Here is a 27,944-nt window from a genome sequence, read left to right as displayed (position 1 = left end):
GAGCTGCTCCACTAGCCAACGATAACCTCTGTGTATGTTGCTCTCCTTTCAGCTAGAGCAAAGACAAGCCAATGGTCAGCACTGTTCAAAATCTCATCTCAAATGCCTAAATTACAGTCTTGTAATACCAGTGTGGAAGAATAATGACCGATAATGTGGCATAGTAGAACTGGTTATAGACCCCTTTGTTCCTAGACTTTCTAACTTGGGAGCTTTCTAAAATGGCACTTGGAATGCCACATAAAGGAATATCTTTAGAAGGAATTTTTTTCCTTACCTCTCTGAATTAAATCCTTTAAAAAGAGAAAGTGTTGCTTTATCAGGATAGCTTTCGGTTTTGTTTTTATTTCCTATTTTACTGTGAAGTGCATACCTAGCATTGTCAAACGTCCAATTCTATCCATCAGAAGAGCAGACACAATGTTTCCGGGCAACACTGCCAACGTTCCCAGGAAGTTAACAAAGTAAATCCAGTAGGCACTATAGTCATCATCGAAAGAGATCTGGCATCCTGTCCTGATGTGGAAAAATGTGCAATTTATAAATTCACTGTCAACAAATTTATATTGCTCGAGATCTGTGGAAACAAGAAAAAGAAAAAATTCAGCTAACACTTGACTCTGCATGGTTTTTGATTAAAAACATTCCAGCTTAGACAACTTTAATGACAACTAGGCCCTCATACTGCTTCACAAAATGGGACTACTTACGGCTGTTAATTTTGACAGCTCTCTATCTTCACAGAAAAATATGCAAAGCTCATAAAAGTAAGGAACTAGGGCCTTGAAGTCAGTAAATTATATTAATGTACTTCATCTCTGCTTGCACTTTATTTGGTTATGTCCTATCAGCAAAGGCTGGTCTTGCCTAAAAAGCATGGGATATTTGCAAGTTTCTACCACTGATCACTGCCAATGTTCCTCGATTTTGCTCAGTATCAGACCTACTATTTGCATACCAGGTATCCTTTCAGCCAAGACTGCCAATCACGCTCAGTTTGTGTGGACTTCTGTTACAGGCAAATGATCATAGGGAACTCAGAGCAAACTCCTCTTCATTTTTGAGCTAATTGGAGCAATCACTAAATCAGTGAACATATCTTCTCCTCTCCAGACTGAAACTCTTTAGAGATGATTAAAATCAAAGAGACATTCATTATCTGAATCAATAGCAGGCTTGCAGTCTCTCCAGTGGCGATATGAACCTTTCTCTTTTCTGGTATTTCATTTACTGACCCCTGTTGCTTTTTATAGCTTTGTATTCCTTACAAGAAGGCTTCCTGGACATCTTGTTAGAAAACTAGAAACTATAATCAGACCACAGCAGTAAAATAAGAACATGCAGCTGAACAACAGACATTTTTTTTTCCTTGCAATACCTGTGTTGTAGAAGGTGGTATTCACAAAAGTACAGTTCCTGAAGTACGTGTTCAGTGAAGTAATGTCATCAAACACACAGTTCTTAAAAAGGGAATCTTCAAAGGTTACTGATTTAAACTTCATCATAATAAACCTGTCCAATACAAATAATTTTTATCAGTCTACCTTCATAGGTCAGAAACAGTGACAGACCAGAATGACTCAGCTACACAGCTTTACCTGGTGCCTTTCTCAAAAATCTCTGCCTCAGAAATAGTGATTCCTTAAAGACTTTACAGTAACAAAATTAACGAAAAGTTTATTCTAGAATACCACCTTTGAGAAAAAACATTAAAAAGGCATCTCCACATAGCTGCTGGTTATAATCAGTAATACAATTAATTTTAATAACTGACATAAAAAGATACTATTTCAGTTACTACATGTCTGTAATCATCAACCAAAGATAGTGCCATGGAATATCCTTGTAAAATCACTATTACTTGTAATCTGACATTACTGTTGTAAACTGGGAGCTCAGGCTCCCAGATGAGATAAATCTCATCTCTTGGAACAAACAAGCACCTGCTGGTACCCATACATCAGAAAGAAAAAATACTTGAAAGAACCTTTATTTCTCCAGATGAACACACTCTGCACTGTGTCAAGCTCAACTCCAAAAAGTACTGATCCAAGTTAAAAATGGTTTCACAAAATGGTTTAACACGATCACACCGATTACACATACAGTTTACAGCTAGATATCTAACCGGAGTATGTGTGCTACTACTGTGTCTGTGCATACAATTGCAATTACTGTGTACATAAACCATGCACAAACAAATCATTATTAGCTTTTCTTATTTCTTAACATCCTCCTTCCAGAAGATTCATTCATTCATATAAAAATTCAAGGAGAAAGCATGGTACTAGCAACAACTTTCTAGTTCTACATTACTAGGCTAAACCAATACAATAAGCTTTTTCTAGTATACTCATACAAACTAACATCATTCTGCTAACCCCCCCCCCCCCAGATGTAGCGATAAATCAGAACTTTTTGTAATATATTTTATTTCACTTGAATGTGGGAAAAGCTACACCTACAAAAGGGTAGTTATGCTGGCGGACTGCATCAAAACTGGCGGTGCTTTGAAAAGCAGCGCTTTAATTGTTATGTAATGGTGAATATAGCTAACATGGCAAAGCCTTCCAGGCACAGATCTGGCTCTACTCTAATTAAACCTGGTGTGACTAGCTAAGTATTTTTACTATTACAAGAATAATAGTAGGAATGCAAACATGCAAATTATGCTACATACCAAATAATAAGAATTAAACTTTCTCACCAAGAAAGTTGTTAGAACCAAATTTTAAGGAGGATGAAAAATAAAAAATAAGTGTGATTATCACAGGAAAATATTTTCTAGCTAATGATTTCTCTTCTTGTATTGGTCAGAAAAAATGGTGTTTTCAGCCCGTTAGTTTTAGTTACTATATATTTCTCACTTATGACAGTCTGATTAAAATCAGGCTGAAGTTCAGTGTCAACCCATTATCATTTTTCATATAGCACTTTCCATTTAAAAATGTAGCCTAACTTCAGCAGAGAACAAAGAGAATTTAGCAATTAGATTAATGAGCTGGAACAGAAAAGACAAACTATGTCCTGTGTGCTTCTGATGCACTTTTTACCTCTGGACAGGAAACATGTTGTCACTATACTAAAACTGGTATGGATTATTGAGGTGATTTGATTTCAAATCCATGAGAAATGCAACAAAGTAAAAAGTTAAGTATTGATGGATACGTCTTCTAGTTAAGAAAGACCTTGAAGGAAACACAGAAAAATAGGGGTAAGTAGAGTACTGAGACATTTGCTGGGGAAGAATATCAAAAAAGTGCATATTAACGCAGCAAATATTTTGTGAAACTCTGAAATAACTGAATAGGCTTATCAAAAGCCTATTAAATTTGCACATTTGAAAGAGTAAACTAGGGTTTTAGAGTAGATTAGTGTTAGATTTACTGTTTTACAAAAATTTTCATTTAAAAGTGATAAGGTTTTCATTGACAGCATGCAAAACAACTGAAACTTACGGAATGACTGGAAACAAAATGAATTTGGAAGGTATAGGTAGTTTAAAAATGAGATAATTGCTCATTTTTGTCTGCAAAGCATAAACCTTTAACTCAAGACTTTAACCTCAGAACTCAAGTTCCTATTAAAAAAGGAATTACCCTGATTTACCAAAATCATCAATATTATTCATTTAGATACATATTTTCCTATGGAAATAATAATTACTTAGTACCATGACATCCAGGAGACCCTTCACATGGTTCTTCTGGATATTTCTTAAGAGAAACCAGACACCTAAAACAGCTGTGTTTAATTTTTCCCTAAGTTATCTGGTTATCTGTAAAATTCTAGCTAGAGTCTTAAGACTTACGGATTCAGTCAAAAAATACGAAATGCATTGCCAATGTATTGTTTCCCATTTAAGAGCTGTTCGTGCTTTTATTGGTTTACAGTAATATTTATCTTTTATTTTTCTGTGATATGATCTGATCCTCTGAATGCTCAACATTTTCACATAACCAGTCCTAACTGCTACAAGAAAGAACCAGCAACAGAGATAAAAGTACATCCTCCCGCAACCCCAGCATATGCTGCATACGCTGGGTCTGAAAACCTTTGAATTCCACTGTGAAAGGAAGTAGCATTCACTTGGGCTTTTCAGGCTTTCTTCAGGAATGCAAAGAACCTGGTTTTGCATAAGGGATCCTCACATAAGAACTTGGGGCAGAAGCATCTTAGCCAACAGGCTGGGCAACCTAGTAAGTAGGACATTAAACTGGGAATGATGGGGGAGGGAGAGAACGACCAACGGTCCGGTAAGGAAGTAGTGGACAGGACTGGCAACCAAAGGATCTGGGGTGACGTAAACAGAAATCGGCCCCTTAATCAACAAAGCAGGGCTAAAGTGGAATCACCCCAAGCACATGTATGTGAGCAAGGAAGTGCCTAAGTGGCCACATTAGGGGGAAAGCTCTTGCGCCCTTTCTAGGAAGTCGGCACGCCGGGGTGCTTCTCTAAAGTGCCTGTACACTCCTGCATGCAGCATGGCAAAGACACTGGAGGGATTAGAAGTCTATATGCAGTTATAGGGCTACAATCTCACTGGGATCACAGAGACATGGTGCGATAGCCCACACGATGTACAGTGATAGCTGCAGTGGATGGATACAGGCTCTATAGGAAGGGCAGACAACACAAAACTGGAAGGAGTGGTTGATACACTAGAGGGCTGTGCTGCCATTCAGAGGGACCTTGACAGGCTGCAGAAATGGGCAGAGAGGAACTTCAAGAAGTTCAACAAAGGGAAGTGCAAAGTCCAGCACCTCAGGAGGAATAACTCCATCCACCAGTACAGGCTGGGGGCTGACCAGCTGGAAAGCAGCTTTGCAGAGAAGGACCTGGGGCTCCTCACAGACACCAAGTTGAACATGGGCCAGCAATGCATCCCTGTGGCAAAAAAGACCAACAGCATCCTGGGCTACATGAGGAAGACAGTTGCCAGCAGGCTGAGGGAAGTGATTCTTCCCCTCCACTCAGTCCTGTAGAGGCCACATCTGGAGTACTGTGTCCAGTTCCGAGCTCTTCAGTACAAGAAAGACATGGATTTACTGCAGCAAGTCCAGCAAAGGGCCACCAAGATGATTTAAGGGGCTGGAGAATCTCTCACACGAGGAGAGGCTGAGAGAGCTGAGACTGTTTAGCCTGGAGAAGAAAAGGCTCAGGGGGCATCTTAGGAATGTTTATAAATATTTGATGGAAGGGTGTAAAGAGGATGAGGCCAGACTCTTCTCAGTGGTGCCCAGGGACAGGAGGAGAGGCAATGGGTACAAACTGAAACACAGGAAATTCCACTTGAACTTCATAAAACAATTCTTTACTGTGAGAGTGGTTGAACTTTGGAACAGGTTGCCCAGAGGGGTTGTGCAGTCTCCATCACTGGAGATACTCAAAACCTGACTGGACACCGTCCTGGGCAACCTGCTCTAGCTGAACCTGCTTGAGCAGGGGGGTTGGACCAGATGATATCCAGAGGTCCCTGCCAAACCTAACTATTCTGTGATTCTGTCAACCACCAGGCAACGTACAGGCCCATTTTCTCCCCATACTCCAGAACACTATTCAAGATCAAGTCATTAGAAATCAAGAACAGAAATAAATTCCCCTAAAAAGTAATAACACCTTCTTTTAATAGTTAATATAGAAAATTGTTAGATTACTAGGACATGCTTTAAAACATACATTTATTTGTTCTAGCCAAGTCAGGATATTAGAAAATCTCTAGACCTGTCATTGATGTATTCTCCATTGCTGTGAATCTGATTTTCCAATGTGAAGTTGAAGACAAAATTTGAGACCTCCTCATTGCGAAAATATTTGACTCGGGATGCATACTCATCTGACTGCAGATGTTTAATGACATCAGGAAACCAAACAGACAAGCCGTAGTAGCTGTGAAAGACAGCAAATATTTATTACAAATCTTACAAGTTCAGAAATCTGTGCAAAGTGAGAATGAGCAGCTTTCTCAACCATTTACTTGATGCAATAGTTGAATCTGGAGTCATGATTTCCAAATATCGTGTGTAAAGAATACATCCAGACTGGAATTCGCTTCCGCGTGAAACCAATGTGTCAGGGCCTAGAGGGTACTAACAGTCCTCACCACCGCTGCCCGGCCTCCTCCCAGGCCTCCCTCCACCCTGCTCAGGCCCGGAACCCCATTTCGGTCCAGCCCGGGGCCTCCCCAGTGACATCTCAGCCAATTGCCTTAAACCATATATTCCTAATCAATCAGGCTTGCAACCAAAAATAGACTAACCAATAAATACCACATTGTGTGGAAAGATAATTGAATAAAACCTTTCCAAAGAGAAAAAATAATCATAGTGACAAAGATTTGCATGCAGATGATTCCTCTGTCTGCCAAGTCTATCAAAATGGTTTAGAATCTGGAGCATTCTTACCCGAAAGACAGGGTGAACCATACAGCTGTAAGTTTGATCGTATTATCCTTCACCGGGTAGTTGAAACACCTCATAAATGTCAACCAAATCTGTAAATCATTAGGAAATTAACCATTTGCTAAATGACCGAAGTTTTTGTATTCTGGTTTTCTTGCTTCTACATAGTATCAGAAAATAGATTAGCTCTTTGATACTGAGGTCATACTGTACTTACGCTATAAGTAAATTAATCTCTGGCTATAACCAGATTGTGCACGTTCTGTGTCTTTCTGGCCTCTTTTCACTTTGTCTATTAATTTACCTCCACAGACTACTTCAAACTTTCCTAATCTCTAGGCATCTTCAATTCACTATCGCAAATAAACCTGACAAAGATCCTCTCAGAAATGTTTCCTTCTCACCTCCCAGTATTATACTGCTTTAAGTTTAGACGAGCTATACTCCATAATTCAATAGGATACACAAATCAGAGTTTGATTTGTCATAACCTATCACAGCTAGAAATTGGTACTTTAACTATGTGAGGAAAAGCTGAGACTATCCCCAAGGCCAGAACGTCTACAGCAGAGCTGACTGAGAATGGTGTTTTCCTCTCTCTCTCTCAAGGTCATTTCCTGCTTTTGCAGAGAACAGGCAAACTGTCCTAACAGCTTTTTGCATACATCATGTACCAAGGAAGACACTCTGACCCAGACACTAGTCCAGTGAAATAACAAAGATGTGAGACAACAAAGCTTCAACTTCTTACAAGTTATTTTAGTAACAAAGCCAAATCATAACATTTCTGTTTTCATCTACTCCAATTTTGGACAGAAATATGTGACCAGCTCTAGTTTACAACACTTCTGCTTAGCTCTGGAAAGCTTTAAGATGCCAGATTTTTCAGAGCTGTGAAAAGCTATTTTGGACATTTTTAGTGTCTTTTTAGTAATAAAACTTGTCTCAGTTTTCATTACAAGGTTCAAAGTTACTGTGCAATTTTGTCTTAAAAAAAAAAAAAAAAAAAAAAAAGAAAAAGGATATGGAACACAGTCCCAGTGAGCTTGTATTAATGAAATAGTTCTGAAGTAGTTTTCTGGTAAAACATTTGACATATACTAAAAATACATGCAGATACAATGCCTTATAAAAGTTTTATTGATATGCATCTACATAATTTATTCATGGCTTTACAGTTTGTAAGTAATGTGGCCACCTCAACTTCCTGCTGATAATTCTTCACCTCATCATGTATCACCTCTTGCCATAGGTATATATTAATATGCATTCCCAACACATATTACATTGTGGTGCTTGGGCATATGCCTGTATAACTAATAGCCATCACTTGTGTAAGGGCTGATGCAGCATTTTCCTCCTCAGAAGTTGGAAACAGCATCTCTGCAATTCACCTGTACCTCTCCTGGGTCATGAAACGCGAACCTTACAATGGTTTCTGAATTCCCCAGTCACATGGAAAGCATAGCATTGCATCTGCCACCAGTATAAGCTTGGCCAATCAAGCCCATTTCCAAACGCTAACTAAAAAACATGATAAACACACAACTAACAGAGATGTTGTTACTTACGCCATATAGCTCTGTGCGAATTCTAACAAAACACCTCCTGTACCACGTTCCTGTATCACTCTCAATTTCTATGAGCTCGTCTATCTGTTTTGGAGTTTTGATTCTGTTAACCTAGAAATAAAAACAGAACAACAAATATTTTCATTTTCTTGAGGCATTAACTGCACATCAAGGAATTCTAGAATGTTTTAATGGCTCCCATAAACTAAGAATGAGCAGATATTAATTCTGTGTCTACACTAGGAATGCTTTAGAAATATAAAGGAATAGTTGCACACTATAGTGTCAAAATGCCTGCTATGAATGCAACTGTATTGGAAAAGCTGTACTTCCAAATCATGCAGGAAATCCACTTCCTCTGAATGAAACAAGCTGTAAATGCTAGGTTTAGCTATGGCGTTGCTATATATCTCTAATGCCACAAAAGATTCAGTGACATTCATTAAACCCCCAGTTAAGTATGTCCTGACCGTGGCAAGTTGTTTCTGATTTGCAATGACTCCATCTTTGAAAGTTTACTGAATCATTTTTAAAAATACTGTAGCAAAACTAAAAGCATTTGAAATGTCAAAAATTAATAGCTGACTAACACTTTTCTTCTGTTATTATTTCTTGTAGTGGTAGACTGGGAAGTCTCCTTGTCTCTTTGATATTGATTTTAACTATCCTTTTCAAAGAGGAGAGGAAAAGTTAGCTGAAATGGTCTGGAGCCATGTGCATTATTGCTGTTATGAAGAATTGCCTACTTCACCCAAAATGAAATGAGATAAACATACATCTAGGAAAAATACAGAACTACCAGTGAGAGAGAATGCAATCCTGTCTACAGTGCTAATTTTCACCTGCAATCTCCTGAGTGGCAGAACAAGTATGTTTTATCATTTTAGACAAATGGAAAGCGAATGCAAAGAAAATAAATAAAATAATAAAATGGGGAAAGGGACTGACATATAAAGAGGGATAGAGCAACAGATGGGATGTTCAGTTTCGGTGGCAATTTCTGAAGGTAACGATGTCTTCTGTTTCCCCTAACAGAATGAGGAACCCACCACCCAGAGATGTATCACAGGGAATTCCAGGACACCAGGGAACTGCAGTCTTGATCGTATACCTCTAGTTTTCAATCTGCTACTCCTATAGGTACACATCGTTTAAGGACTGGCAGTCTCACCCCAAGAACAAAAGCAGCAAAGGCTTTTAACTGTAACCACTTTCCCTTCAAGAATACTGTAGCTCTCTGTTCTTGCCAAACCATGACTATACCAAAAGCCTGTACCCTTCTCATCATGCCTCTTCCAACAGCAACAATCCTGTCTGCATCATTCAGTTGGTTTTCAGCTTTTCATAAAATGCTTTTATTGAGCATTTTATACAAAAGACTGGGCTGAATCCTCCAAGATTATTTAAGATCTTGAACAGAGGGACATCCTCCCATACTCTCATGCTGCCCCTCGGGGTAGAAAGGACATGCCTTTTGAATCCCACTCTATAAGCAAACACAACTCTCGTAGGCTGAGATGCTGCCTTTTCGTTGTCCCAGACACCTGACTTGTTTGGAGCTGGCAAGATTGGGGCGAATCATATATCCTAGGCACACTGCATGTGATCTCAGGACAAAAAGCCCATGGCCTTCATGGCCACTTAACATAAGAAAAGTCCTGTTGAATCAGGCTAGTGATCCATCTGTTCCAGTGCAAATTCAGCTTCCAGCATATAAAGTACAAAAGAAAAAAAAACGATAAAGATTACTTATTTCAGTGGAAAAGGACCTTCAGTGTAGTAGCTGGAAATATGAAATTCCTTAAATTATACAAACTAAAGACATGTTGCAAAGGAAAAAGTCTGCAGAAAAAAGATCATCTAATACATGGCAATGAAAGAGCAGAGAGAATTTTGGTTTTAGAGGTAGGAAGGTTTTTTTACTTATACATTTAAACCAACCAATCCAATGAATGTACATTTTAAGGACCTAGGAAGATAATTAAGCATGTACATAAATGTTTAACATGTGGGTAGTCCCACAATAGAAGATACTATCAACTTACTGCTCTGTTAGCGTCACTGCTCTCCAGAGAGATTTTCAGAAGCGTTAAGAACTGCCAACTCCACAATTTCCATGGTCAGTCACTATGAACTCCATTTTGGAGTTCCTAACTCTCTAAAGCCAACAGTTCATCAGTTTACGCCTTTTCTACTTTACAACTTGAAAGATAAAATCCTCAGTAATATGAGTAACAAGAATAAATATGACTTGTGAAGAAGCTTCTAGGAAAATATGGCATCGATATAGCTAGCAAACTATATCAAAGGAAGCATACTAAAACTGTAATAATAATGAAGAGATTAAAAGTTACATCAGCTGTAGAATTAGAAAACAAACTAACAAAGTATCTTTATTTCTTTGATGAAACTAGTGACACAAATTGGAGGAAAATATTAACACATTTATAAGTCATATATAATGATACTAGATGAAGCAATAGAGCTTAGGAAAGCTAGGTGAATAAATTACTGAGTCAAAACATCACAATTACCCAGGATTAATTTAAATTTTAAAAAATAGAGTCAAAAAAGGATGTCCCAAGCAAATTACACAGAATTCCTTTGCATTGTGGGCCTAGTAAGTGTTATTATTGTCCAAGAGGAGACAATGATAAGTTATCATTTCCTAATCATACTAACACAAACTTACATTAGGGACCACTACTCTGACATATAGTACAGTATTTCTTATCCTTTGACTTTTCAATATCAAGATATGAGTTTTCCCAATGCTTATGGCAGAAACTGGCAACAATCCCAAGCTGATAGTGTTTTTTCCCTTATTCATGCAATGAGAAAATTGTATTAAAGGCTGACAAATTAACTAAAATAGTTATAAATAAAATACTGAGTTTAACATGGGTCAGTGTTAAATTTTAACAGCTGTAGAGAGAAAGACTTGTTAGATCACAAGAACTGGAGACGCTAAGCACACACTCTGTTTTCATCTCTGTGCCCAGTTTAGGATGTGATCACATCAAACTGACGTGAGACTGCCTTGAGTAGCTGATGCTCCCCAACACCTTTTGGTCCTCCTCCTTTTTCCCAGCAAATTCCTGTCTTCTTCCTTGTGCCTATACTAACCCTGTAGGTGGGTAGGGTCGATGCTATGGCTGACTGTGCAGCAAATCAACAAGCATCAACTCTGGCAGAAGAAAAATCAAAGCAACTGGGAGCAGGAATGTTCCTTTCGAAAGCAGTTCAGACCAGCATAACCCAATTGGGAAATTACACCCTAACTTTATACTGTGAGCCACATCCCTGTACTCATAAATATCAGAAAATAAAATAATGTTAGGTTGAATGGTATTAGGGGTATGCCACTGGTGTATAAATAATGGAGGTCAAATGTGATAGATATGCTAATTACCCTTCTTTTTGGAATAAATTAAATGCAGGCAATGGAAACTACATGCAAGGCAATAAATTGCAAGTCTTAATGGACTAAAGTTACATGGTCAGATGGTCATTCCTTGAGACTGCCTGCAAATGCAGAACCTTTAAGAGGATTTCTCAATTGAGTTATATGTGCATTAGAGCAAGAAGCAAGCCTCTGGGAGAAGAAAAAATCCCACACATAGGCCTGAGAGGGAGTAGAGCACCAGCATTCCCACCACACATGAAAGGCTGGAAGGGCAGACTGGATTTCTGAGCAAGAAAATGCTTGCTGCTGTTTGGTCCTACTGTGTTCAGGGAAACAAAATTGTGTATATTCTTCATAGATAAAGAAGACTGCATTAAAAAAAAAAGCCCCACATCTGAACTGTCAATTTCTCCTCCAAACAGATACAACCCAGCAATATTTCAAATACAGCCTTTTCCTTAGAGCCTGAAGTCAACAAAACAACAAGAGTCAAGCTTCCAAGATATTTTGAAAAAATTAAATGTCTGAAAAATTAATATTGAACAGAAGTGGAAATAAAGTTTTTAAAGTAACTGTATTAGCTGACGAAAATGAAAAATCATTTGAAAAGATGTAAAAGAACAAGAGCCAGCTAGTTCGGACTTCTACTATTTGCTTATTGTTAATATTAATGTTGAAGTAAACTTAATAAAAGATCACAGCTGGAGTCTACTGATTATTTCAGTGAATGGAAAATATCACACCACAGGTTCATATTGTCCTGTTTCTAGTTTGTTTCCTGTTTCTAGAGGCTGGCATCTTAACATCTGCTGAATATAGAACAATGTCAATAGGAATTCAGTTCTTATACTTAGACATTTAGGGTAGAAATGACTTCTTTTCTCTTTAGTATGTAGAGCGATAATATTGATTGCTTAAGCACTGAAGACCTTGCCAGTCATGATACTCTAAGACATTAGATTTAAGAGTAATACTCACTGTGAAAACTTTTTCAGGCTGTCCGCGAGCACGCATGTTTGTGTCATGGATTTGCTTGAGTATCATCCAGGCTTCATCATGCTTACCAACCTAAGTATATGACCAAAGCATTTAAAAAATATATATGTTCAGATTAAGATATCTGCTATAGTCACTGAACAATCTTAATGCCTGTTATAATGACATTATGATCTAAACAGATAAATAAATTTGACTGGAATCTAAAAACGATTTTGCAATTTATACCTCCAGCAAGAACCGAGGACTTTCTGGCATGAAGGTGAGGGCTACTACAGAAGAGACACAGGGCAGCGCACAGACGATCACAAATACTCGCCAGCTGTGGAACTGATAGGCCGAGCCCATGCTGAAACTCCAGCCTGTGAAAGAAATTCACAAAATGCAGAGAAATAAGGATTGTTGTATTTTGGAGTCTGCAGCTTCTTCAAAATGGGAAACAAATCTGTATCTGGAACTTGGTTCATCTGTTCTATTTCCACAAATATCAAAGATTCTATGAATTTTCCTAGACTACGAATTTTAAACGCTTGCATGTGACTAGTCATGCTGGAAAATGTTCAGATAAGGCAGGATGGGAGACTTCCTTACACACAGGTTAAGGAGTGTCTTTCAAGCTGCTTGGCAAATCTGTATGAAGGTAGTTACAGGAACCAAACAGGGACACGACTGCAATCTTCATACCTAAGATTTTATACATAAAAAAGTAATAGCTTTGTATGAATGCTGGAAGAAGGGAGAATTAAACTAAAAACCTACACTCATACAACACATTTTATGGAATTTTGTGTCCTCCAGGAACGCTGCATCTGACAGAGCCTGTGTACCATTAAAGGAAAAGCTTTTTTCAAAAAACACAATTCCATCACATGATCTATTATTTTTCACCAATAAACACTGACAAAATTGAAGTCTAACTGGTGCCTCCAAGTCTTCCTCTTAGTCAGAAGCTATTTAAAGTACTGATGAATATTGGGTATTGAATTTGTACAGCAAATTGCTAGCAATAAATAAGAAAGCAAGAAACAGTAATAATATGAGAAAAGCATTTGTACAAAAGTACAATCAAGTCTACAGCAACATTTTTTCAGACTTCTAGAAACAGAAACACTAAAACCAGAGTAGATTATTCATTATAAACTCAATGCTCTTGAATCTTTTTCAGTATTACAATTCAGCATTAAAGTACTAGGATATCGTTCACATTTAAGTTAATTTTCTTTTAAGGTTTTTTTTGGTCAAGATCTTTCTGAAATAGTGTTTCCATTCCATTACAAGTGTGTATGGTTGAGGCCAATGGTTCTTTTAGGTACTGATGATTAGTATTTTGGAGTTTTGAGAGTAGTTTTCATTGCAGTATTTGCTGTGTTATTTTTATATAATTGAACAATACAGGAATAATAATTATGTATACATAAGATTACAGACTATGATAACTGGAATTTTAAGGTTTCCAACTGTGTTCTTCTTCTTCTTATTATTATTATTAACTTTGTTGACAAAGAGCTAATTTCAATAATCTTAATGAAATAAGAGACTCTCAGAATGTAACAAAATGCAATAAATAAAGCACTTACCAGGCCTAACTGTTTCCATTTTGTTTCAGAGCACTATACAACACCCTAAAATCTGTGAAAAGCAAACTGAAAAAACCCGTGTAACTGGATGTACAAAAAAAAAAAACTGTTTAAGCTTCCATCTGAAACTGGCAACCTCAACACTGAATCAGAGAGAGAATTTAGGATGATATAAAGAGATTAAGAAAAAAGAACAGGAAAAAAAACTCTGAAAAACTGATCTTGAAATATCTCTGAGCGCTGACTAACAACATGAAGTAGAAACCATTTTTAAGACATACTGAGAAGAAAGCAAAAGGAGATATTGGAAAACTTGTATGTGAAACTGCAGGGCTGCTCATTCAGCTTTTTAATAAAATATCTGATTGAGCGGTATATTATGACTGGATTACAGCAATACAGGATTTTTAAAATCCTAAGAATTTCTCTTAGGAAAGAGAAAAATACGATTTGGATAACTAGCCAGCCTGTAAGTCTGGCTTCAATACAGCAAATTCCTTAAAGTAAAATTTTGAAGCAAAACTTATTAAAATTGGAATACAATATAAAAATAACAATAAACATGGAAGCAGCTACTGGAAGAAAATGAAATACTGACTAATGAAAGAGCTGATGCGAGATTCATCTGAGATCTTTCTCTGATAACTGATTTTTCTAGACAAAAGACATGGTAAATTTAATCTGTCTCGATGTGAGTAAACAACTGGCACCACATGGCACCAAATGGGCTATTAAATAGTTCTTCAAAGGAGGTATTCATCTGTCAAATAGTGTATTTTGGAATTTAAAGATCTCGTGCTGTGGATCATGATTATGTTCTTAGAAAAAAATTCATTCTCATTTTAAAGTATTTGTGTTATAATATGAAGAATACCGTAATGCACTCTTCAGTTATATATTCTCATGTATATTCTATAGAATATATATTATAACATGAAGAATACAGAATACAATTTTTTTGCTCTTTCTCAAAAGCTCTGTGAAACACTACAGACATGAGACTGGTTTTCTGATCTCCTACATAGCTTTTGTGTTTCAAAAACGGTATCGGCTTGCTTTACAGCATCTTTTAGCCCTTCTGCCTTTACCCCAGGAAGAATGAGGTAAAACCAGCGACAATATCTGCAAAGATCTTGGTGTGCTACGCTACTTTTTTAAAAAGTAAGGCTCAAGCTAACCATACTTACCCCCTCCAAAGTTCCCTGCAACAAAAAGAAGCTATCTAAAATTTCGTGTTAGATTTTATCCCAAAATAGGACTTTGACCAAATATTTAAGGGAAAAAGAAAAACAGGAAAAGATGTGGAAGTGCATTAAAAATTACTTTTACTGACTTGGTAAAAATTTCAACTTTTAACCTCACCGAAATGGAAAACATAAATAATATGGGCATACGTTCATCTAATTTGGGAAGGGAAAGAAGGAAAGGGTTAAGGTGAGTTAATGAAGCGATTAGAAAACATATTTGTGCTTTGGGTATTGCATACATATTTTATCATAATCATTCTTACTCTTCATTATCTATTTTAAACTACAGTGTAAAATCACCTACTATAGAACTCGCAAAACGATCTGGTTCTGGTTGCGTCCGCCTGCAGCCCGGCCAGCGAGCCGCGCCGGGGTCTGCACAGCCAGGCAGCTGCTGGTGCCACCAGCTCGCGAGGGCGGCTTGCGTCTTCCACCCCAGCTGGCCCAAGGTCCTGGCTGATGGCATGAGAAACTGTCCCAGCAGCACCCACAGCCAGCAGCACATTTCCACAGTCTGCCCTTCACCGCTCTGGTTTATGTTTTGTAAGGTCTAACTCCACAAACAGTACTTCTGCTGTGAAGTGAAATTCCCCTGGCTTCACACCTGTTATAAAACTATGGCAAACCTTGTGCCCTGGAGCCAGTCCTAGAAAACTCTGGTAATAACTTACTTTTAAGGTGTGATTTATTAAGGTAAGTGAACCTTTCTACATTTAATTAAAAACGACTGCACCATTCATCCTGCTGTCATCCTGATGACCTGCAAAGTATCTTTTTTACCTATCTCTCCTCAAAATATCTGAGGGATTCTCAAATGAAAGGTTCCTTATGGCTTTTATTATTCCTATTATGCTTTTTTTCCCCTCTTTGTATTATATTAGCTGCTGCAATTTATCTCATGATTTAATATATCTGCTGAATTAATGATAATAGTTAATGCCAGAATCGTAAGAAGAAATCCGCAGGAAAAATGAAAACAGTTGCAACACAGCTTGCTCTAGCCTGCTCTTCTATCTATTCCAGCACCACATGACAGAGAGCAAAACAAACATTTTTTAAATGTAGAGCAAGTTTAGATTTATTCTTATGTTTAACACACCACACTTTCCTAGGTCATGAGCTAATCTGGAAAATGGAGCCATTAGACTAGTTCTGAATTTAGCTCTCGAAGTGGCTTTCAGGCCCATTGTCTGTACATCTTGAAACCAAATGGAAGTGTGCTCTTGGCTGTAACTCAATTTGCTTCTCCCCTCCTTGATTTACGATACAACAGCAAAGAGACAGGAGTGCTCTTCGGTTGCATTCAGCGCACGGCACAAGTGCCAAACTTCGCCCTTGCTCCTGGACATGCTGTACTCGACGTCATTAATCTTGAACTCGGCGGCGGGTTCCAATGCTTTATGAATTGTTAAAACACTTGGCCCAAATGCATTTCGGGAGCAATTTGCTGTAGAGCAACAGAAAATCTGCAGTGCCTGAGTCTGAAGTCCCTGCAGCAGCCTCCTCACTGAATACCACCTCCTCGCTTTGCTGACTACTAGAAAGGACCAAGTGAGTCACAGACATGGCAATTACTGATTACAGAACCACAGCGGCATGTGGCAGAGCAACAGCAAAACGTACCAAGATGCTAATCTATATATAATCACTGATTTGTATGTTGAATTCAATGCCAACAAAATCTTTTTTTCCCTAGCACCGCATTTCATCTACTGTAGAGTATTAATAAACTCGAAGGATATTTTAAACAAGTTCTTGCTCCGAAGGAAAAAGAAGAACATTTCTGTCATAGACATCCTGGATTAATAGAAGTGTAAACCTATCCTTATTATGCTGAATTTCATAAATATACCTTAATTGAGAAACAGCAGGTATATTCAGGGACAGGTATCACCTTTCATAGTGATTAGGTGACCAGAGAGTCTACCTAATGACAGGAGACTAAAGAGGATGGCTTGTTTAACTTTTGAAAATGAAGACCAAAGGGGAACATGATCGCTCCCTGCAAATACATATGGGTTACACTAAAGTGCAAAGTGAGTAATGAAAATACGGGTGCATATTGACTCTAAATAAATACAGGCTGGCAAAGGGGTAGCTTCTAACCACCAGAGGAATAAAGTTCTGGATTACCTTTCTAAGAGAGTTATATGGGGACAGAAAACCTAACTGAATTTAAGATGCTGCCTACAAAAATGATTTTATGGCATGGTTATCTAAAGACTGACTAGTCTTGATAATTTTTGTTATTCATCAAGTAAAGAGGAATTGGAGGAACTAGATTCATGGCAGTGTCAGAAACTGTGAAAAGCAAGTCTGCATCAGCACAAAAAAACCCATAAAACTCTTGATAGATCGAGAGAGGGAGTAGAGGCAAGAACACCCACCACTAAAATTAGGGGTGGGGGAGCACAGTCAAGGAACTTAAAGGAATTCATAGATGCTATAGATTCTTTTTCAGAATCCTTTCTGTGATTTTATAAAGTTGCTTATATCTATTTTATCATATACTGTTTGGTCAGAACTCAGTTCTATAGCTTTAATTTATCATTTTCAAATTTCAGAAATTTCCAGTAAATAAAATGTATGATTGCTCTAGATTGCCACTTGATGGCACTGTTACCGCGCTTAATACAAATATTCAGTAAAAAAAATCAGTAAAGAGTTCTACTACTAAACGTTGCTTTTCTGCTTAGTATTTCTGAAATCTAAAGCTGAATTTCTGAATTCTGAAGCAAAATCAGAATTATAAGGAAAAATGGAAATATTTTGCACCTGGCAGCACTGAAATACACATTATTGCATTAGTATCTAGTCTGTCCTGGCGTTCCCCGGTTTAACTGTGAGTGACATCTATGACTTGAGCCCGTACCTTTTAGTGGTGCTGTCTGGAGTAACGCTAAAACATCCCTGAAACTGAAACAATGAATTCAGCTAAGCTATATAGCTGAGGAATCTCTGTTAGGTATCTACACAAGACTGAGTGAGATACATGCTTTCTAAGAAGTGCAGCTACGTTTTCAGAAATATTCTGTAGGTGTATTAATGTGAAACTACAGTAACACAAAGTAGAACTCATCTTTTATATGATTAGATTACTAATATCACACATGACAGGCAGCGGTGTTTTTCGCCTGTACAGTTAGGTAGATACACTACAGGCCCACCAGCTCAGCGGGTCAGCTGCTGCTAATTTTTGCAGAAGAGAATCTGGAAATGAAAGCACTGAAGTGTAGCAGGCCATGACTGAGGTACCTTACCAAAGCTGCATGTAGAAGACTGTCTAATTCTTAGCCACACTAGTCCGGCTCTCTAGCCAGTAAGTCCCTGAGAGTCGAAAGGATCAGCAGTTTAATGAAAGAAGAGAGTAAGTGTTAAACAGATATATTTCATAAATATATTAAATACCTAGCTCATACTTGGTTTGATGACACTTAAAACTTCGACTAAAAGGAACAGGATATTTTCTAAAGATATATTTCTTCTCCCACACAGGTGGGAGTTGCCAACCACTGACACCCATCACTTCCTTTCCGTGGCATTGATCCTGATCTGTAGACCTGAGATCATCAGGCTCCGAATCTTTCCCTGATAACATTATCTTCTATTTAGACATACGCCAGCTCAGTTTCAAGCTGGGCTGACCTTGCATAGAAAAATATTCGCTCCCTAATAACGTATCAGGCACAAATCCTCTAACCAGCGCACGGCACTGCAGAACAGGCAAGGCCTCCAGCTGTAGAACCGCTGGATAGTGATGCCCGTAATCTGTTTTTTTTTAATGTTTCTAATACCTGCTGTAGTGCTGCCCAGAGCATGTGCCCTGATACTTCCTGCCAGCTGAGAGGGAAGTTTGTGTATACTCATACTTCACAGGAGTATACGAAGTGATGAGCCCAAAGATCATTCAGTTTTAGTGATGATATGAAGTCAACATTTCTTTTAAGTGTATGTATACTCTATGCAGAATATAGAGCTATGGATGGATTAGATTTCTGCTTCTTTGCTATGGAAATGCTAATATAAATCTGTGGCAGGCTTGATAAAAGACCTATAAAAATTAGTTTTCTGTCAGAATACCTAACAATGCTAGGGAAAAAAAGAGGAGAGAAGCTTTAAAGTTATTCTGTGTGTGGATTGCAACGGTCTGCCTTAAACCTGATTTTCTTTTGGCCTTGATCAAGATGCTGTGACTCGTAAGATGTATATAGAGGCAAGAAATTCCTCTCTGAAATGGCAGAGGTGATGGATGGATGTAATCATGTTAGAGAATTAAAGCAACAGCTCCTAATAAGGGAAATGTACCTACAGCTGCTGGTCCTGCCATCTGTCTAATCCTGGCAGATGCTAAAAGTGGCAAAGGATGTTTAATTAGTGGTCTATTTATGACTAGAAAACACCGGATCTCACTTGCCTTTCTAGCTAGAGAAAAAGGAATGCATTTAGGGACTTGAAGTAGGCGGTTGTCAGTACTGGGCCTCATGGGCATGGTGTATCTTTATCTTGACTTCAGCAAAGGAAGTTATTCCTGCACTTCAGTTTTCTTCACTGGGAAGGATACTGGACTGAGTAAGCAAAACAGAGATATGAATAAGGGAAAATCACTCATCAGCAGTTCACAGAGCTTTCCCTATTCTCTCTGTCTGTGCAAAAGTCCAGGTAGCCGGTGCCAATTGCGCTATCTATACTTAAGAAGTACTGAGAGAGAGACTGATGGAGATTACAAGGGCAGATTTCATGTATTCCAGCCCTTCAGTTTTCAAGACCTCATTTTTATGGAGTCTCACAGGGCAGAAGGGAGGTTATGCAGAACCAGAAAGGACTTTCAGACTGAATTGACCAGTGATAAATGTTTTTCTGTTCATCCTATATTCTCTGTTTCTGTGGACTATTCCAAAGATTCAATAGTTATGACAAACAGTGGCATAAGAGTAAAGAGCTTTGACAAAAGAGGCAGCTTATGGTATTTTCAGAATTAATTCCGTCTCTTCTGCACTTACTATATGAACATGGAAAAGCAAGACTATATGTAAAGTAAATTTGACTCCTCAAAACTTCCGTGCGGTGGCCTCAGTCTTTCCATCCCCAACAGCGGAAACATCTTGTGATAAGTACTAAATTCAGTAGAATAAGTAGTGATGGAGCTTTGTTTGCAAATCAAATTAATATACAACTTTATATGACTGAAAAAGGCAAAATAATGAGATGATTCCTGCACACTTTACAGAGATGGACAAATTAACTTTCTGTTCATGTAAAGCTGTGCTGAAATTAATACATTTTAATTATTATCTTTATAACCAGAAAGCACATTAAGGAGGGAAGAAAAAGATCTTGGCAGACACTTGGCAGGAGCATACAGTTATTCCCATAAGACCAGTTTGAAGGGCTTTTCAGTATCCAGTTTCACTCCTCTTATTCAAACACCCAAACATGAGACTGAGACACACCAACAAAAACATCTGCCATTAATCCCCATAACTACTCATAACTACCCTGTGTCCTCAAAGGCTTATAATAAATGTATGTAAACTTTGAAAAGGAGATGGAGTGACTATTTCAAAATTAAGGAGAACAACAGTTGTTCTATCTATTATGAAGTTTAGTGTGGGAAGAGAACAAGACATATTTAAAGAACTCAAAATGAAAAAGTAAAAGGGTACCGGAGCAAAGGGGAGACAAACAACTTCATTGAGCCTAAGTCCATTTGGCCAGCACAATCGAATGAAAGTTTTCCATGAGGGAAATGCTCCCATCAACATGATACTAAATGAATGTGAGGGCCAAGAGCAACACATTCTACCCACAGATGACACTGAGGATACCACAGCTGAGGAGCAGAGACAACCTTGCAGTCCTCTACTTCTGTTTGTTTAACTTGGGCTGCTTAGCATTTTCCATTCTCAAAATAGGGAGAAACAACAGAAACTCACTTTACTAAGACGTCAAGCTGATGTAAACGCATCCACCTGGCCATCACTATGCAGGAGCCATTTTAGCATTTGACAGTGAGTTACCTTAGCAATTCTGTGCTGAACACAACCCCAGTGCAACTATCGTGTAGGGCTGGAAATCTAGCAAAGCACTTCAATGCAGAAATGAAATGCTTTGGCTTACAGCGTCCCTCAGGAGTTCCAACTCTGTCCTGAATCATTCTGCCAGATTTCAGACACTTGTTACCATGAGTTGAGCCTGAATAACTTCTTCATGGCTTCATTCTGAATGCAAATACCATTATACTGCTTGGAAAGTGAGTATATACTCACTCATTACAGTCCCTGGAAAATGAGGTAAGTGTTATACACCAGACAGCATGGATTTTGCTCTGTTTTCAGTAGAAACATGCAGATTTCAGACAGACTGAAAAAAAAAGTTCCAGGGCAAACCTGTAATTTTCTGCTTAGATTGTAAATCAGTGTTTCTATAACTTTCTACTTGCACTTCCTCAAAATAGCTTCCTTCCTCTCTCAACCATATCTAAATAAATTATAAGTCAGCACAAATTCTCTTAAAACTTACGTTATTTGCGGATTTATGAAGTTTAAAATGAGAAATACCATTCTGCTCTTGAAATTGTTAAGTTAGCAAACATGTATCTTCCATGCTAGAAAGTATGTGCACTTCCCTCAGGTGCACTTGTGCCTCTTATTCTGAGACAACTGCCCCAGGCTACTAGAAATTAATGTAGATTGACACAGGTCAAATTATGTCCACAGTTCCGAGGCAAAGCACAAAAAGAGCTGCGGTTAGTAAACAAAAGCTCAGATGTTGAATTGTCATATAAATGGTTGCTTTCGTTAGATTTCTGCACCTAAACTGTATTAGGAAAATGTTCTCCTTTCAGTTAAAGATTCAATGCAGATCTCCAGCTACTTTGAAGTAGAGATACTGGAATTCACGTGGTACTTTCCTCAGTCCTGTGGAAACTAATGCTTGTTATAAGTGCTTGGGTATAAGCTGTTAGGATTTGCAATCCTCTCAATGCCCTGGTAATACTACAGAGTGAGAAAAAAACATAATGCTGGAATGCAGTAGGCCAGTGGTTTGCAAACTTCTTGAATGTGGGGGCCACTAGATATTTTCCAAATTGGATGTGCAGGGTCCTGTGTAGCCAATTAAGGCCTATAGATGATGGGTTTGTTTGTCTTAATTACTTTTACAGGCATATAGGCTAGAAGCAACCTACGAGCTCCCCACTGTTGAAAACCATGGCAGCAGCTGAAAGCATCTGGAAAGAAAGCTACATCAAAGAACGATCTAAGTATTTTCTTAGTTTAACAACCAGGTAAAAAATGAGCATAAAATAAAATGTACTTTCCGATACAAGCAGGATCTATTTCAGTATTTATACTGAATTTACACTATAGTTCAAAGCAGAATGCAGGCAACCTGGAGAACTGGAAAGGCCATGTTCTAATTATTCACATACAAAGAAGCCAGAACAGGCCACCAAGGGTTAATGTTAAGCTGATACCATCAAAAATCTCATTACAAGCACTGTGGCACATAATTGATCTGACTGTATGGCTGACTGAGCCAGTGGCCCCAGAGATTTATAGACTCACACAGTTCTGTGAAGTCCTTGCTTGGGTCTGGCTCTGAGCTGCTTGCTGAGTTAAGGTACTTTACAATGAGCAAAACAGATAAAGAGGTAAAATCTGCTAGACACGACTCTGACAGTAACGATGGCAACTTCAGTACTGAATTGCCCTCAGAACTTACAAGCTCATCAAACTAAGGAGAAAAGGCCATTTCTTACTTTACAGAGATCACCAATTGAGCAGATTGTAATAGAAAGGAGAGAGAGGAAGCTCATTTGAAAAGCAACTGCTGTCAGAATTTAAAAATATGGTGGTCAGTATAATATTTGAGACTATGCAATCAAATGTCATTAAAATGTCCTTCAAACTTTGTTTGTATAATCTCGCTTGAGATCTCTTGTTAAGATTTCTGTCTGGTCTCCTACATGTGCTTAATAGTTTCCACTATTTTATTTTACTACAGCTAATTAAGAATTGCAAATGGTTTGCATATGAAGTTCAAAACACCTGTTTGAACAGTGATAAAGAGTACAATAAGAGTAAATCATCAATAGCTGACAAAATCTACATTTACAAATAGCCAATGAAAAATTTCTAAATGCCTCGCACAGCAGTCGTTATGAACTAAGCTTGAAAGAAAACACGTGTCTGCAACAAAATCTGACTAAACTGTTGTAGAATGACAGCTTTTGTCCTACCAATATTCAAAACACAAATAATCTCTACGTATTTTTGTGTAGTGCCTTCCACAATCTACCATAGACCTGAGCCCACAATTTGTGGGTGAAACTATTATGGTTTCAAATACATACTTGGTCTCTATGTGCTATTACACAGAGAAATGTGATTAAAACCTTGAAATTGTTTTGCTGTGGGCTTCTAAAAACTATCATAAGGCTAAGTTATATTTGGTGTGACAAGTTGTTATAGGCACTACTAATAGCGGCTGTTAAATGTGGAAGCTAATTGAAAATGTAAGTGTTCCTGTCCTGGTCTGGGACTTTCAGTGATTTATGGGCATCTGAACTAAGGCTCATGGTGAACACAAAAAGAGACGTGCTTAATCAAAAAAGACAATCAGTAGAGGCATAATAAAACACTGCGGTTTATGAAAAGAAATTGAACCTATTTATCTACTCAAATTTTCACAAACGAAGCAATCATTGAAATGCTGGAGTATTTTCTGAAGAATACAGAGATAGAACGGATTTTTTTTTTTTAACAGTGATGTGTGTTTTATCTTTCACATTTTGGTACAATGTACCAATAGAACAGCTATGCAATTCAAAAAGCCCTTACAACATCTTACCTTATTATATTTTATTTGCTTTGGAAGCTGTTGCAAGAAAAATCATTCTTTTTCGCGAGCATTTCCATGCTGTGATTTCAGTCTCATTTCCTTTTTCTCTACTTAATTTACCTTTTATTATCTTTTTTATTTTATAAAAAATATATAGAAACAAAATCATATCACTAAGAAACAGAGCCAAACAGACTCGACAGGGCAGTTTGTGGTCATCTAGCAATTTGAACAGATGTGCACTCTAAGAATTATCTCCTAATCTGATGTCAGTCAATTAAACAACAACTCTGATCTGTTGAATAGATGGGGTCTTTTTGTACATACTATGAATCGTGTTGTCAGAAGTCCTGAATTAAAACTTTTGTCCAATACTAGCAACAAAAAAATATTATTTGCATTCACGAAACACGTAGCAATTATCCCCAGTTATTATCTGTCATAGCTATCTGAGGTGATGGGGGGGATTTTTGCCTACAGAGAGAGAGTTCAAATATGTGAAATGTAATTATCAAAGGGATCAAGGAAAATACAATATGCTGAATAAGCAGAGTATTACACTATTTTTCCCTTCATAAACCTTCATGACATTCCTTACAGAGTCCAGAATTTTCAGGAATCAGATGCTTATATTGGACTGAAACATATAAGGTTCCCAAACGAAAAAACAATCTAAAAGCCCTATCTTCATCCCTTTAGCTATCGCTCCTCACTTTTTTATTATATTTCAGTGATGCCTTCAGAAAATAACTCAGATGAGGGCCAAAACTTTTGGTCCCCCAATCCCAATCCTCCCTGAAAGGAGACAAGACAATATGGACTCAAGCAGCCGGAGGAGAAACGACAGAGGCAGAAAGCCGCAGCTCCTCACCTCGCTCAGTATCATGCTGAGGAGACCAGAAATGGAAACCTCTGCTCAGAGCCCTCACTATCACATCTTTCCATTTCTCTTTGCTTATTTTATACTGGTTTTGGCTGGCATATTTGGAAAACAGAAATATACACACCTCTGTATTAGGAATATTAAGCATACAAACACTGTAGGGGAGAGCAATTTTTCCCTTATCTTTGTACCAGTTCCTCCCCTATAAATATGAGCAGAAAGAATGCAGTCAAATGCTGTGTTCACTTTCAGTTATATAAGGCAGAAAAACAGTAATAAAGCACAGGCAACAGATTTCTACTGTTGTATCGTATTCCACACAAAATTAATATATTTATGTATCTGAATAATCACTGAGAAAGACCAGCAACCCCTTTCCCTCCCCATCTGTACACATCAGCTGAATTTTTCACTTACTTGTTATAGACTGATCGCATATGATGTATCTGCTTAAAACAACAACAAAAATCCTTTTGTCTTTTTAATACAAAAAAATTGAATGAAGAAGAAATTTCACAGCTAGCACCTTATTTGCTTCTGGCAGTGACAGGCAAGGATTACGCCTGCCGCTGTAGCCACTCCTGATGGAGCCAGGGCAGAGCTCTAAGGCAGCTTCATTAACTTCTAGGTAATTATTCCTAATTTACATCAAGGCCAATTCATTGTGTGAAACTGGGTTTTCATGAAAACTCAAGCTGAAGAGATGCTGTTGCTCCACTGCCATAAGAATTGCTGACTATTACCGTGGCTTCTTTGGAAAGCGATATTTATGGCATTAGACACTTCCATAAGTTCATGTGTCTGTCAGTCGCTCCCCCAACATCTTTTAAAGCCATTGGCCCAGTTCAATCAAATTTGACAGGAACGAATAATCTCAAAAATAATGACATGTCCCAGAGCTTTGTGAAACATGGTGCCTAGGTAGAGGAGACGGATGCCACCAGGCCATGGTTTGCAAGGGTGCTGCAGCCACCCTGGGGGCCTGGCCCCCATCCCCGGCAGCGCCGCGGCACAGGGGCACGGGCCAGTGCCCCAGCACCCTGCCACCTCTGCCAGGGGCAGGCAAGCGGGAGCGGACACCTGGCGAGGCCCTGGGAAGGTGAGCGCGCCTTACGGCAGCAGCGCTGGCGGCACCTGGAGCCACGACTGTAGCATGGGATTCGGGAAAGGCAGGGAGACACTGGAAGCACTGCTATGGCACCTTATAAGGGGTACGGGGGAAAATTGAGAGAAAGGGGTGGACCAGGATCACGGGGATATATATGGGACACAAACCTATAGGAAACTAGGCCTCATGACTTCTCCGTTCACAAAAAAACTTGATAGTTATTTACTGAACCTCTAGATACACAAATCATCTTTCTCTTTCACAGCCAACCTAAAGAGCCCAGGAGAAGGTTATTCCAGAAACTTGCTAATGAGCATCTTTAGTGCCCATTAAGTAGATGTGTTAAAAGCTACTTCAGCTTCTAACTGTTGTGAATATAAACATCTAAATGACCATATAAAACCCTGCATTTAGGGCACAGAAAACAGCAGACTGATAAACAAAGTGATTTGTTTTGCTCTCCCAGACAGATTTGCATAAGCATCTGGTCTAAATTCTGCTGTGTTCAGTCATTCCTGTTTCTAAAGATGAAGATTTTTTTAAGTATTTCCATTTAGTATAATGTAATTTCAGAGGATTTTTTCAAACGAAAAACAATTCACGAGTAGGAGTTGATAACTCAAGTTAACATTAAAACTGCCTTGTCCCACTTTAATTAACTTTTGGAAGTATATATATATAGCTTCAGCATGCAGGATACAAAAATGATGGAAGTGCACCAAATATGAGGGGGGGCAAATATAGCACTTTGGGGATCATTTTACCTCTTAGCGGAATACAAAAGAGATCAACAGACATTGCATTATGCAGTAGATGCCTTTATGTCTTATCTATTCCATTTGCTCAGCATTACACAGTTTCATAGCAAATGCAGATTCAACATTAATAAAGCTCAAACTTCCTCCTTTAAATTCCAAATAATATTTTCCATTGGTCAAAGCATCCACTGATTCATGGATTCATAAGTGAGAAGGTATACTATCAGAAAGGCAAGCAGCTTATTTTCTTTCTCTTTGCAGCTAACTATGCTTTTCTCCTATTAGTACTCTGCCTCCTCAAGATTAGAGAAGACATCACTGTGCACCTCTAGCATGACTAAATCAGTGACAATATCCCATTTCAGCATGTTCCAATTTCAAACAAAGAAACGGAACAGGTCATCACATAACTATTTTTCCTACTTCCAACTCACATTAATCAGGTGTTGATGTATAGAGGACAGCAGTAAATAATCTCTGCAGATATGACTACAGAGTGCAGTCGCATCTCCTCATTGTTTTGGGTACAGTCACTGTAGTGATGCAGCAATATGAAATCAGTCAAGCATGTCTTCTTTTATTATAAATCATGTAAGTGTATCCCTGTTCTTTGATTGGAAGCGTGCACTGCATCAGAGAGACTCAAATTCCCCGCTGGGGACCACGGCAAAGGAAGGGGGGGAAGAAGGAACTCAGTGATCCTTTGCCTGAGATGAAACCATGATTTATAGTACATTTACAAGCTGCTGGGCACCCTGCTGCTGGGAGCAGGTGATGAAATAGGTGTGTGTGAAATCAAGCTGTTTCTCTGATGCTCAGACCCACATCTAATGCGCATTCCTGAATTTAGAAGCTCTACAAGAAACATCTGTAAAGCAGCAACATCTGTAAAAGCCACAGACTCTTATTTACAGCATCAGCATCAACTTTTGACACTTCAAAGCTTATAGCTTTGAACAGATAAACTATACCTAAAGATGCTTTACAGATATTAATCTGTGTGATCTCGACATAGTAATTAATAGTATGCTGTTCTACAGACAACTAATAATGAGGTTAAGACTATAATTTTTCAAAGGTAGTCAGGAATTTTCTATACTCATCCAGGTATAATCCTAACCTAAACCTTCAAAATTCAAGCAGAAGTCACAAGATG

The 27,944-nt window shown here is 38.3% G+C and overlaps 1 protein-coding gene across 2 annotated transcripts in view; it reads right to left on the bottom strand.

Moving 5' to 3' along the window:
- Window positions 1-27,944, bottom strand: part of LOC112987098 (synaptic vesicle glycoprotein 2C) — a 119,193-nt gene that overhangs the window by 21,832 nt on the left and 69,417 nt on the right. For both annotated transcript variants that reach the window (XM_026106793.2, XM_064499840.1), the window contains 7 exons: window positions 12,603-12,736; window positions 12,357-12,446; window positions 7,973-8,083; window positions 6,405-6,493; window positions 5,725-5,889; window positions 1,379-1,512; window positions 374-577 (listed from right to left, as the gene is read on the bottom strand). In XM_026106793.2, the coding sequence (XP_025962578.2) occupies window positions 374-577; window positions 1,379-1,512; window positions 5,725-5,889; window positions 6,405-6,493; window positions 7,973-8,083; window positions 12,357-12,446; window positions 12,603-12,736 (927 nt within the window). The remainder of the gene's footprint in view (window positions 1-373; window positions 578-1,378; window positions 1,513-5,724; window positions 5,890-6,404; window positions 6,494-7,972; window positions 8,084-12,356; window positions 12,447-12,602; window positions 12,737-27,944) is intronic.

This window comes from Dromaius novaehollandiae, chromosome W (genome assembly GCF_036370855.1).
Source record: "Dromaius novaehollandiae isolate bDroNov1 chromosome W, bDroNov1.hap1, whole genome shotgun sequence".
Classification (NCBI taxonomy): domain Eukaryota; kingdom Metazoa; phylum Chordata; class Aves; order Casuariiformes; family Dromaiidae; genus Dromaius; species Dromaius novaehollandiae.
Note: the sequence above shows the minus strand (reverse complement) of the source record. Positions and strands in the feature narration are given on the sequence as shown.